The 12,645-nt window shown below is 38.2% G+C and overlaps 1 protein-coding gene across 4 annotated transcripts in view; it reads left to right on the forward strand.

The window, feature by feature from the left end:
- The window catches only part of LOC122836100 (forkhead box protein J3-like), a 73,585-nt gene that overhangs the window by 51,021 nt on the left and 9,919 nt on the right, over positions 1-12,645 (forward strand). For 3 of the 4 annotated variants that reach the window (XM_044125786.1, XM_044125802.1, XM_044125810.1), the window contains 3 exons: positions 2,711-2,869; positions 7,512-7,716; positions 10,440-10,676. In XM_044125786.1, the coding sequence (XP_043981721.1) occupies positions 2,711-2,869; positions 7,512-7,716; positions 10,440-10,676 (601 nt within the window). The remainder of the gene's footprint in view (positions 1-2,710; positions 2,870-7,511; positions 7,717-10,439; positions 10,677-12,645) is intronic. The other variant, XM_044125796.1, reaches the window with a different exon arrangement.

Consider the following 12,645-nt stretch of genomic DNA (forward strand, 5'->3'; position numbering starts at 1 on the left):
AGGCCTTTAAGAATAATAGGCATTATTAAATGCCTAATAATAAAAGCATTATTTGCTTAATGCTTTTATTGGCATTAAGTAAATAAAAGCTAAAGTGATTTACTAAAATTGGGAAAAAATGTATCAGATTTAATGTTAGATGATAAAAACAGACTGTGTGTTTTTTTTTGGTTTTTTTTTACACATTGTGTGTATATTTGATTGACAGCACTAAGGCCCTCCTCCAGGCTCTGATTGGTTGTTTCTGACTGAGCAGTGTATTTCTGCAGATGGCTGTCGGACCTGAGGGAGATGGGGAAGGAGTTAATAAGAAATATGTAAAAACATTTATTTTATTTTTTTGTTAAAGTTACCTACTGGGAATCAAACATATTGATTGACACTCAAAATAAATGACTAGTTTATTAGATGTCTTATTTGAGGAAGTAAAAACCTTGATTGGCAGTTATTTTAATATTGATAGCAGTTGTTTCTGAGCAGTTTTAATCAACACAGAAAATGTTTTTTGTTTTTTTTCTGTTGTTTTTTTAAAGATGTACTTCTCACAATATACGTTCAACATGTCAGCTTCCGCTCACTGTGTTACTCCAGCAGAAGCTCGAACACATCTCATTTAAGACATCACTTTACATTGTGAAACAATGATTCAGAGCAGGCCGAGGAAGACCTTGACGATAATGATGCAGATGCCAACGTCAATGATATCCGCCCACGTCCAGACAGGTGGCGTCCTGCAGGCACAGCAGCGTGTCAGAGCCTCGTCTCTTTCACAATTTCTCACTAATTTTCTGTTATGCTCAAAAGATGTAATTGCTTTTAAAAAGACATTTCTGTAACTTGACAGAAAAGCATAGAAAAACTGAAAAAAAAAAACAAACAAAAAGTTTTTAATTAGATGCTGTTATTAGCATATTGGATTTTACTCTAATACCTTTACTTGGAGTTGTGTTACATCAGAAAATACAAATATGCTTTGTAATACATATTCTGTATCTCTGTGCAAACCGTAAATATCTTCGAAACTGCAAAGTGGTTTTCCCCACTGCGACAATGTCACAGTAAGGAGAATTAAATCTTTCACTGCAGATTTCTCCACACCCACTAAAACTGGGAAAGACTTCTCAGAAATTCTCTTTTTTTTTTTTGTTTTTCTTACTACTAGATTTTCGACAGGGTAGATCGCTGCCCCAGAGAGCTTTTACTGTTGTCTCACCCGAAGGCTATGTTTTCACATTTGTCTTTACAATTAATCGTAGCCCGGAGGTAATCCTGACGCTCTGCCTCACAAGTCCTGACAGTCAAATAAAACAAGAGAAGCATGATTCAACATAATTTTGAGGCACCGCTTTTTAAAATGCTTTGTGATGTGTCAACACGAGATAGTACGCTGTGCAGCTCCTTTCACTACAGAGAGAGTTCTCTGGGTTAGGTTTTTCTTTTCTTTTTTTTTTTTTTTTCATGAAAATTGCGGCATCGCAGTTGTCTGTTGATGCACGGATAAGACAAATTGCACTGACTAATGCTTTAATTTCTGTTTTTACTTTGACTCGAAGCCTTGCAGAAATATTATCCCGTGAACTTTTTCACATTGTGCCGCTTTACTCACACAAGATTCAGTGAGTTGCATTGGGAATTCATGTGATGGACCAAAAGAAGGAAGTGCAGAATTGTGAAGTGGAAGGTCATTTCTCTGACAAATCTAAATTTGAAAACAGATGAGATGCATTTACATTAATTGAGTCAATACATTTTAGAACCACCTCTTGGTTACTGCTACAAGCATTTGGGGTTATGTCTCTACCAACTACAAACTTTGTTTTCTAAAAAGCTTGTAGTTCAAGTCTTGCCCAGATTTTCTCTTGGATTTAGGTCTGAGCTTTGACTAGGCCATCCCAATGCAATTTGATTGCAGCTTTGGCTGCACTTCTTAGGGTCTGTGTACCATTGGAAGACCCAGTTCCAGGTTTTACTTATTGATCGCTCTGTCTTTAGCTCCATCTATCCTCCCATCAGCATTAACTAACTTCCCTTTCTCTACTGAAGAAAAGCATATCCTCAGCATAATGCTGCCACTGCCATATTTCATAGTGTGGGTAGCTTTCTCAGTTCAGTAGTTTTGTTCAAATTTTGTTCAAATTTGGCTTCCTGTCGCTATAGAGCATCTTTTTCTGCCTAAATGTGCCTCTTTAGCCACTTCTGAGTGGCGCTAAAGAAATTAGACCCATAAAATGAGCAATAATTTTGCATATGCCGGCAGTAGGAAAGACTAATTTTATTATGCCCTTCATAAAATTTCCACACCTTAATGATGCTTATGACACAAGGGTAATTTTTACTATCGTGGATGCCTTCGATGTCATTCAAGTGCTTTCCTTTTTAAAGTAAGCAATCGTCCATAACTGGAAAGAACTCACTCATATTCCTGCCTCTCAAGGCAAAATTCTCTTCTTCAGAAACTTGACATTAGACCTAAAAACGATTTTACGTTTTAAAAAATAAAACATATGCTAGCAGTGATAGGTTTTGCTTCATGAGATGCCACTACTTACCACTTTTACATGTTGCAGTCACAGTAAGGTGTTAATAAGAAAACAAAAAAACAAAAACAAACATGTTTAAGCTCCTCCCCTCAGTTTGATGATGATTTAGCAAAAAAACCCTAAAAACAATGAGTGAACTAGATGAAGCCTTGTTGTCTTTGTGTGTTTAGGTAGCGCTGTATAACCCTGAAGCAGAAGGCGGTGAGAGTCCTGGGAGTCTGGGTGGTAGCCTGAGCAACAGTCTTTCCGAGCAGAGTTTGGCGTCTGTCAGCCTTAACAGCCTGAACCCCGCTGTCAGCAGCAGCAGCAACGTGCACAGCTACACACCAGTAAGAGCTCGTCTTTGTTATGGCTGCGAGTGTTGTGAGTGTTGCAGGAGGACGTCCGTCTGTCGCAGAGTGTGTCTTATTAAAAAGACACCTTAGCTGGGCCAACATTTTCTCTCACCTCTCATCTGGTTTTTCGTCATCGACCTCTGGGAAATTTTATCTGATTCGTATTAAACCAGTCCCTTTGTGACCTCCTGATTCTGACATCATCTTGGTGACTCAGTGGGTGCTGAAGGTGTCTGCTGCACCCTTAGCGGCTAAGGAGGTGGGATCCGGCTAACGATGTGTGCATTGGATCTGCAGCTAACTCTCAAAACTCTCTCTTTGTGTATGATGTTGAAGTTCGAAGCCAAACAGATTTTTTTTTTTCATTCACTTTTAGGTGATTTCTTGAGTGAACAACTTGTATTTGTTTTCAAAAGTCTTACATTGGAGACAGGCCAAGTTTGAGAGTGAAATGCTAAATTAAATTTTCCTGTTTAGCAAAAACAATTTTGAGAAAAAAAAAAAAAATCATGTATCAAGGCATTTCAGCAGCGATGCAGGTGAAAGTACAAACACATGCATTTGTCTTGTTGAACGCAGCCATCACACGCAATATTATTTACCCTGTAAATTGAGTTTTTTGTTCTGCAGCAGACTGTCGGTGGTGTTGGCGCAGCCTCGCTGCACCCCTCAGGGCTGAACACAACAAAATGCATTTTAAATCTGTGAGAAATAATAGGATGCTTTGAAGGAGGCTCACTCCTGTCATGCAAAAATAAAACAGCAGGTGAGGAAGAAATGTACCTGTGCCGTCTCTGATGTTTTCAAATGGTGCCTGACCCCTCTAGATTTGACCTATTTAAAACACAGGCGACGGTAAAAGAATAACTTATCTTGCAAGCAAAGAAATACAGATTTTCTTCCTTTTTGCCTTGTAATGCAGAAACATTTCAGAGATCCGGTAAGGGATGTCTCTGTCCAAATATTTCAGCAGCTTTTCAAATCAGCAGACATTTACAACCCATTAGCACTGCGATCAGCTGTGTGGACCGAAACCAAGTGTTGCTTTCTTTTTGGCTGTCTCCTTTCTAATGGTGTCTTCTTTTATAGCTGTATGGATTTATTCCACAGTCAGCCTGTTTTTGAAGATCATCACCCCACTTCAAGTAGAAATGTGTAACACCACACATAAATCACGGTTCAGTTTGAACCTCAGCTTCAGGGTCGCAGTTGATACAACGGCAAAAAGAAATAAAAGCCACATTCATTTTTTTAACAGGACATTTTTACCATTTTTTTTTAATGAAGACTAGTCCATATGACCTGTTTCAGCCTCAGCTGGTCAGTTCATTTCCTCTTGAAAATATGCTGTCAGATGTTCCTAGATATGCCAGGCCTAGCATTGTGTTGCATCTTACTAAAGTGTTATAACACAGCTGCTTTTATGGAACAATCTGAATATTCATGTGGCAGATTAAGATAAGTTTTACTTCATTTACTAAGTTTCCTAAGTTGATTTTTTTTAAAAACTTTTTTACAGACACTGGCAACGTTTCATTATCTCCTAGTTAAATGACGCAGATTATGTGTATTGAACTAAAAAAAAATAGCAAGAGGAGAGAAAACTATTTATATCTTGAAGTGAATTCAAAACATATGCTGCAAAGGGTCGAAGTGTTCACAAATTCCACTTTTCAGTTTCACTTTCAGAGTCACATTTAATGTTTTGGTTCAGCTAAACACCAGACACCCTGGTGGATCAGCAGTGGATTGTGCAGCAACAAATTGTGAAAGAAGGACATTTGGCACGTCACTGTGACAAGGGAAGCAGATTTTTGTACTGTAAATGGGAAAAGATAGACGATTTTAAATCATTTTCTTTGTCTGTTTAGCAAAAAAAAAGTGTGTGCATTACAGTTGTTAGTTAGAACATGAATAGTTATTCATTGCTAAACCTTTAAGTTTTTAGTTTACTTTATGTTAAAACATATGTTACTGCCACTTTTAACCCAGTCAAATATAAAATGATTATATATCATCACATACCAATCAGGTTTTTTTTCCCTTAAAAGCCATTATGAAGTTCAGGTTACACATTATGTAACACGCATCATCCTACAGTTTACAAATTCGCGACTCTATACAATTATTGTCAATGTTATGACTTCTTTTCTGTGGCATGTTTCTCTGCCACAGCTCAAAATGGGAAAGCCAAGAGAACAATCCAATTAAGTAAGGCCGAGGCTTGTTGATTAGAAGAAAAATTATCATCAGCATAAACTTGTATTAAATATAGACTTACCTGTAGCTAGAGAAAACTTTTTTTGCAAGACTTAGTCATTAATAGTTCAATTTTCAAACAGTACGTTAAAGACAAAAAATTGTAGAAGCATGATAGCAGCTTTGTTTTCTTTAATTACATTTCATTTATTTACTTGTATTTTACAGAGTTTTGTGTGTGTGGTTTTTTTTGTTGTTGTTCAGGTTCTTACTCTATTTTGCTGCAGCACAGAGACATTTCTATTCTCTTCCTGCCTGTCCAGTTAAATTTAGTAGCGCGGAGTTAAAGGCTGCTTTGTTCAACAACATTTGATGCGGGTTTACAGCTGAGCAGGAACACCACTGCTCTTTATTGCTTCTCTTTTGTAACAGCTGCTCACCTTTTTACCATCAATCACTTTTCTCCTGCTACCTCCCACCTGCATTAGCAAAAAGGTCAGCGCAATCTCATCTCGTTAACCTCCCATTTCTGCGGGCCATCTTTTGTTTTCCTCCTGCCTTCATCACCTCGGCCGCTCCTCGCCCTCCCTCCTCCCGCTCCTCCATCCTTTCAGACCTCATTTGCGGTCTAGTCCGCCGAGGATCGGGGTTAGTTCTGTCTCATTACCTGGTGCAGGTGACATCCTCCTGACTGACAGTGATTACCGGTGGCACCGTTGGCAGAAAACGCACACACACGCCAGCGGAGTTTACCGAGAGGCTCCCATTACCGGGTGCAGGTAGATGTGTGGGTGATGGCGTCATGGAAAGTTGGCTCATATTGGCAGAGGCACACTGATCACAGCAAATTGCTTGTGTTCACCGGCTGGATGGCGAGGAGGATGACAGCTGGGATGAGATGATTGAGGATGGAGGAAGACGAGTCGCAGCCGCGAAATGAGAAAAATTTGAAGCGCCTTGCTTCATTTTTTTTGTGTGCGTGTGTGCGTGTGTGTGTGTGTGTGTATTTATGGAGAAAAGAAAAATGATTGGTTTTCTATTTCATTTAGCAAAATTAAATTAAGTTTGATTGTCATTGTGAACTGCAGAATTAAAAACAAGTCATAAAAGGAGATTTGCAAGATGGAGTAAAAAAAAAATTTCGTTATTTTTTTAAATTATTCTAAAATAAACTGGACTTTTATATGGTTTTGCATTTCTGGTTTGCACGGCATCTCTCCCAGTCAAAATGACAATGGGCCTCACCTGCATGACCTGGTGAGAGACGGAAAACTGTGATGCAGTTTAAATGTGCACCTCAAGAAGTTCACAGCAGAATGATTTAAAATAAAACATGTTGTCTTTGAGTTATTTAAAAGTAAAAATATTTTTGTGTTACCCAAACAGCAGAAATCCTGAATTCTGGTGAAAAATCTTTGCCGTTGTGCAACTTAATGTTCAGATAGACAACATTGAAATTCAGAATTCAAAATGCTTAACTGGAAACCATTTACAGAGAAATAGCCAGGGATGCATAACTGATGTAAGATAACTGATGTAATGTCAGTCATGTTTTCACATATTAGTAGGCTTTAGAAGAAAAACTGGGCTAAAAATACTAACAATTAATGTTTCTTCACATTTTGTAGACATTTGTTCATGTGTTTCTGGAAGGCAGAGTACTTGGTATTGTTTGGGCAGTGATGGACGCAGCACAGGATAGCAGGATATTTGTCAGATATGGATATCGGCCAGAATTTTCACAGTGTTGAATCCCGACAAGTAACAGTTTTAGACAAACCCTGCCCATAAAAACCAAAGACCTTCAAACCAGACTAAGCGTCTTGTGCTTAAGGATTAAGATCGAAAATATTTCTGTCAGCCAAAAGGTTTCACAGACCAAGTCTACTTTTACTTTTAACCACTGAGTAAAATCTTGATATTGATATTAATTCTCATTTCAATTAATTAGAGGATCATTGATGGATGTATTTCAAGGCTGAAACACTTATTCCATCAAAAAAAGTAGGAAAAAAAAACTGAATATCTCATTGCAAAAATGCAAACTAGTTGTAAATAATATTGTCAGTGTTTTTAAAACTGATATTATTGTTAACCATTTCCCTTTTTGTTTGACACTAAATGATTACTGATGATTCAAAACCTAAATGTGACTGAATAGTCGAGGCTATGTGTCTGTGTTCTCTTGGAAACCAGAATATCTATACACTGCAATGGATTTTTTTTTTTTTTGTGCCTGGAACACTTTCTTTATTTTTCCTTCACCTAGAGCAGCTTTGTTTTCGTATCACTTCAGCTGTACAAAATCTGATCAGACTTTCAGAAGATTTTGTCAGCGTTTAAATATTTACTGCATCCTCAGATTTCTTTTTCTTCCCCCTCCTTTTTTGTTTCTTTTAAGAACACTTCGTTCACATCTTCCTTTGTCTTCCTAAAGGTGAGCAGTCACTCAGAGCCTTCGTCTCAGTCCTTGAGCCTTCAGCAGTCGGCCCAGGCTCCACCTCCGCCCCAGCAGCCCCAGTACGGTTTACCTGTCCCGGAATCGCGGGACAAGCAGCTCTGCTTCTCCGACTTCGAGGACCTCAGCGCTTCTTTCCGCAGCCTGTACAAGTGCGTCTTTGAGCAGTCCTTTTCGCAACAAGGTGAGTGTCAGCCTCACTGCGGGTTGTTGATGCCAGCCTGTCCAACAATACACAATACTTGATGTGTGTGTGTGTTTGTGAGAAAGAGAGAGAGAGAAGAAACAATCGCAAACCTCTGTCAGCCCTCATGCACATAATTAACTGGCACGCTTTAACTCACATTGAAATTCAGACAATTTAACATTGCTTTCATAGCGGGCGTTTCAGTATTAACCTCCACCACTCGCTACTCCTACTCTGTTGTATTTAAATAAACAAACAATCTGTTGTTCCGCATATCTGCATTTTATGGCTCGCACAGTCAAACAAGTAAAGGCAATTAAGAGGAAGAATTCAACAGGAGGAAAAACACATCTTTAGCAGAGCAGTGGAAGGAGTTCGGCTTTGATAGCAGCTAATTAGATTGGTTCTAAAGTTTGTGAAGCATCTCACTAATTGCTTCCTGAAGCTTTCAGGTCACAAGGCGCTCTCCCTGTTGGACCCCCCTCCTCTCTTCCTTCCTTCACGCCGTCCTACCACCCCTCTATCACCTTCCTCCTCTTACTTACTTTTCCCCCCCGCACACATTCAGGAAGTTGTAACTGAGGGAGATTGATGCGCTCTGTTGAGTTCTGCAAAACTGCTGCCTGGACTCACCGTCTGACTGGGTCCCCAGCAGTGAAGTGGTCAGGGGTGATCGCAAGCACATAAAATAAGACAATGAAAATTCCAGCCGATGGAAAAGGAAAGAAAGAAAAAAACAACAACTTTGTTATGAGTGCAGATTGTGAAATATGGTGTGACTATAAATGACTTAAGAGATAACTGTGAAGTGAATGTGTTCAGCAAGTCAATATCTGACTTAGGTTGTCAAAATATACAACAAACAATATCTGTCTTAGTTTAAAAAAATATATATATAATATACATATTTTTAATATTATATATATATATATATATATATATATATATATATATATATATATATATATATATATATATATATATATATATATATATATATATATATATATATATATATATATAACTTGTTAAAAGAGAAAGATGAAAAAATTTACTTTGACTTTGAGAGCTTTGCACTTGAATTTTTTCACACACGTTACAAAGACAATCATGTATTTTGTGTGTTATTTTATTTGACATACAAACCGAGATAGTGCACATTAGCAAAGTAAAAGACAAATTGTAAAGTAATTGTTTGAGACTGTGAAAATCTTCCCTATTAAAGAAAACTATCCCCACAGCATGCTACTGCCATCACCATGTTTCAGAGTGGGGATGTTGTCCTGACAGTGATGTTCAGTGTTGTTTTTCCGCCACAAATATTTGTATTTTGGCCAGATAATTTAATCTGAGCACAGGACCTTTCTTCCCACATATTTTGATGTTTAATTTAACTTTATTGTGCAACATTTTACTCAAGAGTATCAGAGTGACGTGGGGAAAGATTATAAATGCATATCAAAATTTACTGTTTTTGTTAAAGCTACCTTTTTCATTTCACTGTTATGGACCACTTTGTGACTAGCATGAATACATTTTCAAGGCACAGCATGTCTGTGTATTCTCAAACATATAACAACAAAAGAATCTGTTATAATTGTGTAAAGCTCTGATCTGACATGCAGCAAAGACGTTCTCCAAAAAAACCCTTCTACTGTAAATGGAGAAGTTAAAAGAAGTTAAAAAAAATTCTTTACACAAATTGACTAACTTATAGATAAACTTGGTTAGCTTCTAAATTACACCTGGTTTTGAAACTGTCGTCTCCATACAGGTCATTTCTGAAAACTGGGTGGAAAGTTTTAAACCTACAGCTGAAGAAAAGTTAAAGTTTTTGCTATGTTTTTTTTGTTGTTTTTTTTTTCAAAGAATAAAGCATCTGACAGGAACTAGCTCCACATTCATGTGGCAGTGTCTTGGGTATTTCCCTCCGAATGGCGTCTTTGACTAAGTTTTAAATGCATCTAAAGCAAAGTGAACATGGGGACGTCCAAGGCAACCGAAATACATTCTGAAACTACCAAGAAACAAACCAGTTTAGTTTTTCTGCAGCGGCAAATTTTTGTAGGAATCTCAGCTGAGAACTGCCCTGGAATGATAGAATCAATAAGCTGATGTGGAAGGTTGTGTGCGTTTGAAGGAGATCATGAGCAGGAACATCAAGAGAGCCACTGGCGTGACCTCATTATGGTGGTATGGGCTGCACTGTACACTACTGTCAGTAATTAAAGTCTCTGAGAAGTAAGATTCTCAAGGCGCCAGTCTTGAGAAGAAGGAAAAATTGTTTTCCCCTTCTTAATAAGGCTGCAAGCCTGGGATAGTTTATATTTGTTTCTGCTGTTTAGGTCATGTTTCAAGAGCTATTCATCAAAAAAAGATCAGTAACGGTGCGTTTATCCAGTATATTCCAAAAAAAACCTTGAAATTATTCAATTAATTTTGCATTACAGACACAAATTTAAATTCTATATTTTTTTTATGGTAGTAGGGTATGAATGTGAAGTTAAAGGAAACAAAACATGGTTGTTCATGAAAAAAAAAATTAATAAGAGGTGTACATTTGTAACAAACCCCCTTTAATCTGACAGTCCAGAATAAAATCTAGTACAATTGTCTTTAGAAGTCAGGGCAGGTATGCTTAAGAGAGAATGTATTTTTACAGTGTAAGAGCTAAACCTCCCAGTCAGTTTACATCCCAGCTCTTCTCTTTAACGTGTCAGGTTTGATGAGCATGCCGAATGACTCCAGCCAGCAGGCCCGAACAGCCTGCTCCTACCAGCACTCTCCGGGTGCAGGAGGCAGCGTGGGCCACCACCACCAACACAACCACGGCCAGGCGCCGCACCACGCCCACCACCCTCACCTGTCCCCTCACAGGCACCAGGTGCACGGGCCGCACGGCCAGCACCGGCCACACAACTCTCTCTCCCACCAGAGTCATGCTGTCCAGGCTCCAGGTGAGAACATAACCGCCTATTCCTGCTTTCATTTTACAGTCATTAGAGACAAGGAAGTGTGGTAATAAAAGAAAGTGGCGCACATTAAAAGCAGGAATAAAGTAAAAGAAGCATTAACTGTGCAGAATTGTACAATTTTTGAAAAAAAAAGGAGAAAATTATATCAAATATATCACAGTTGACACAGAAATGAAGCACTGGAGTGCAAACTTGGAAGCTGGATGATATTGCACAGAGATGAGGCTTGTGAAAATAAAAGTACCATTGCACTTTCATGTCAACCAATCATAGCGCGGAAATGTTTTTTTTTTATATAAATGTGGAAAAACATTTATAAATGTTTAGTGTAAAATATGAGTGAATTCTCTGTCCTCAGGCACTACAGCAAGTGGAACGTTTTATTTACAGTATTTTTAAACAAGTTTTCAATTTTCTGACATGGTTTGTAAGTTGTGTTTCAGAGATTTATGTTATGCTTTTTGAACATTTTCTTTGCAGATGCACATATGCGTGGGATTAATTTTTATTTATTCTCAAAGAATGCAAAGAGCTTAGATGAATTTGATGCAGGACAGTCCTGGTTTTCCACTCTTAAAGGTTTTCTCAGTCAGTTTTGACAACAGCAGATTTCTTGTATTTTATTTTTACCTGAAATATTTTGGAAATCTGTTGTCAAGGCATCTCACAATTTTCTTCTAGGTGCCTTTTTGGAGCTTTTTAGATATTGACCTGATGGTGTCAAATGTAAAAAAACTAAACAAACAAACAAAAAAAAATCAGCCCATCAGTGGCTCATTAAAGACGTCAAAATGTAGAAATTTTTTACAAGCAATAGAACCAAAACCCAATATAATAATCCCGTTGAATCCAGCATAATAATCTGCATTCAACTGCTTTTGACATGTTAATAAAAAGCTTTAAACATTACAAGTAATGTCAAAAATAAGAAGTTTTGGCTGTTTCTTTGTGTTAGACCAACACAAAGTAGTGCATAGTTGTGAAGAGGATACAAGTCTGAAAAGTGTGACAGTATTAGTCCACTGTTAAGGCAAGCCGTGCGGGATTGCATGGCTTTGTATTTGTTAAAGTCTTGGCCAACATGGTGAGTCAACTGGTCGCTGTGACAACGCAAGCTGCCATGTTAGGAGCTTCAAAATGATGCGTTTTGAAGTTGGATGGATGAAAAAGAGCCCGGCATGTCACAGGCTGCGCGTAGCCAATAGCCTTTGCCAAGGTTTGCATTACCGTTTTGATAAATTACATACACATTGTTTATACAATTCAAACTGCCTGGCATTCTCCAAACTGGTTTGTCATCTTTCATTTTATTTGAGAAATTTATTTTTTTTGTGACATGATTGCCACTTGTCTTCGTGACGCGCAACAAGTCACTGCCAAGCACAGAATCGACTCGCCTAAAAGTCGACTAGTTGTTGAAAAGTTTTTACCTCATCCACTTAATGTGTGTATACATACGGGGGGGGAGGAGAGCCATTAGTGCAAATTTTGTACCCTCAATCTACTTGTGAGATAAATTATTCAGACAGACAAACCAACAGATCACACATATATTTTTCTTAAACAAGCATCATTGTTGTTTTTCTTCTCTGTTTGATCTGAGCGGCTTTTATGCATCTGCTGTGTGTTTAGTGCCGCCCTCTGTCTGAGGTTATTTTTATCCGTCCAACGCAGACGCAAAAGTCTGGACAGGATGGACATGGATGTCGGCAGGTACGGGTAATGAAAATTACAGCATGCAGACTTTGCAGTTGACGGGGACAGTAGAGTGGACAAAGAAGCATGAATTATGCTTCACTCTGACAAAACCAGCTGCACTCAGAGGTCACATATTTGGGAGGGGGGAAGAACACCTTTGTGTAATTTCATCTCAATATGAATTCAGCTACTCTGTGAAAGCCTTAGATGAATGTTCGAGGACATTTGTAAAGAAATGGCATCATAAAGACCA

Source organism: Gambusia affinis, linkage group LG01 (assembly GCF_019740435.1).
Source record: "Gambusia affinis linkage group LG01, SWU_Gaff_1.0, whole genome shotgun sequence".
In the NCBI taxonomy this organism is placed as follows: Eukaryota; Metazoa; Chordata; class Actinopteri; order Cyprinodontiformes; family Poeciliidae; genus Gambusia; species Gambusia affinis.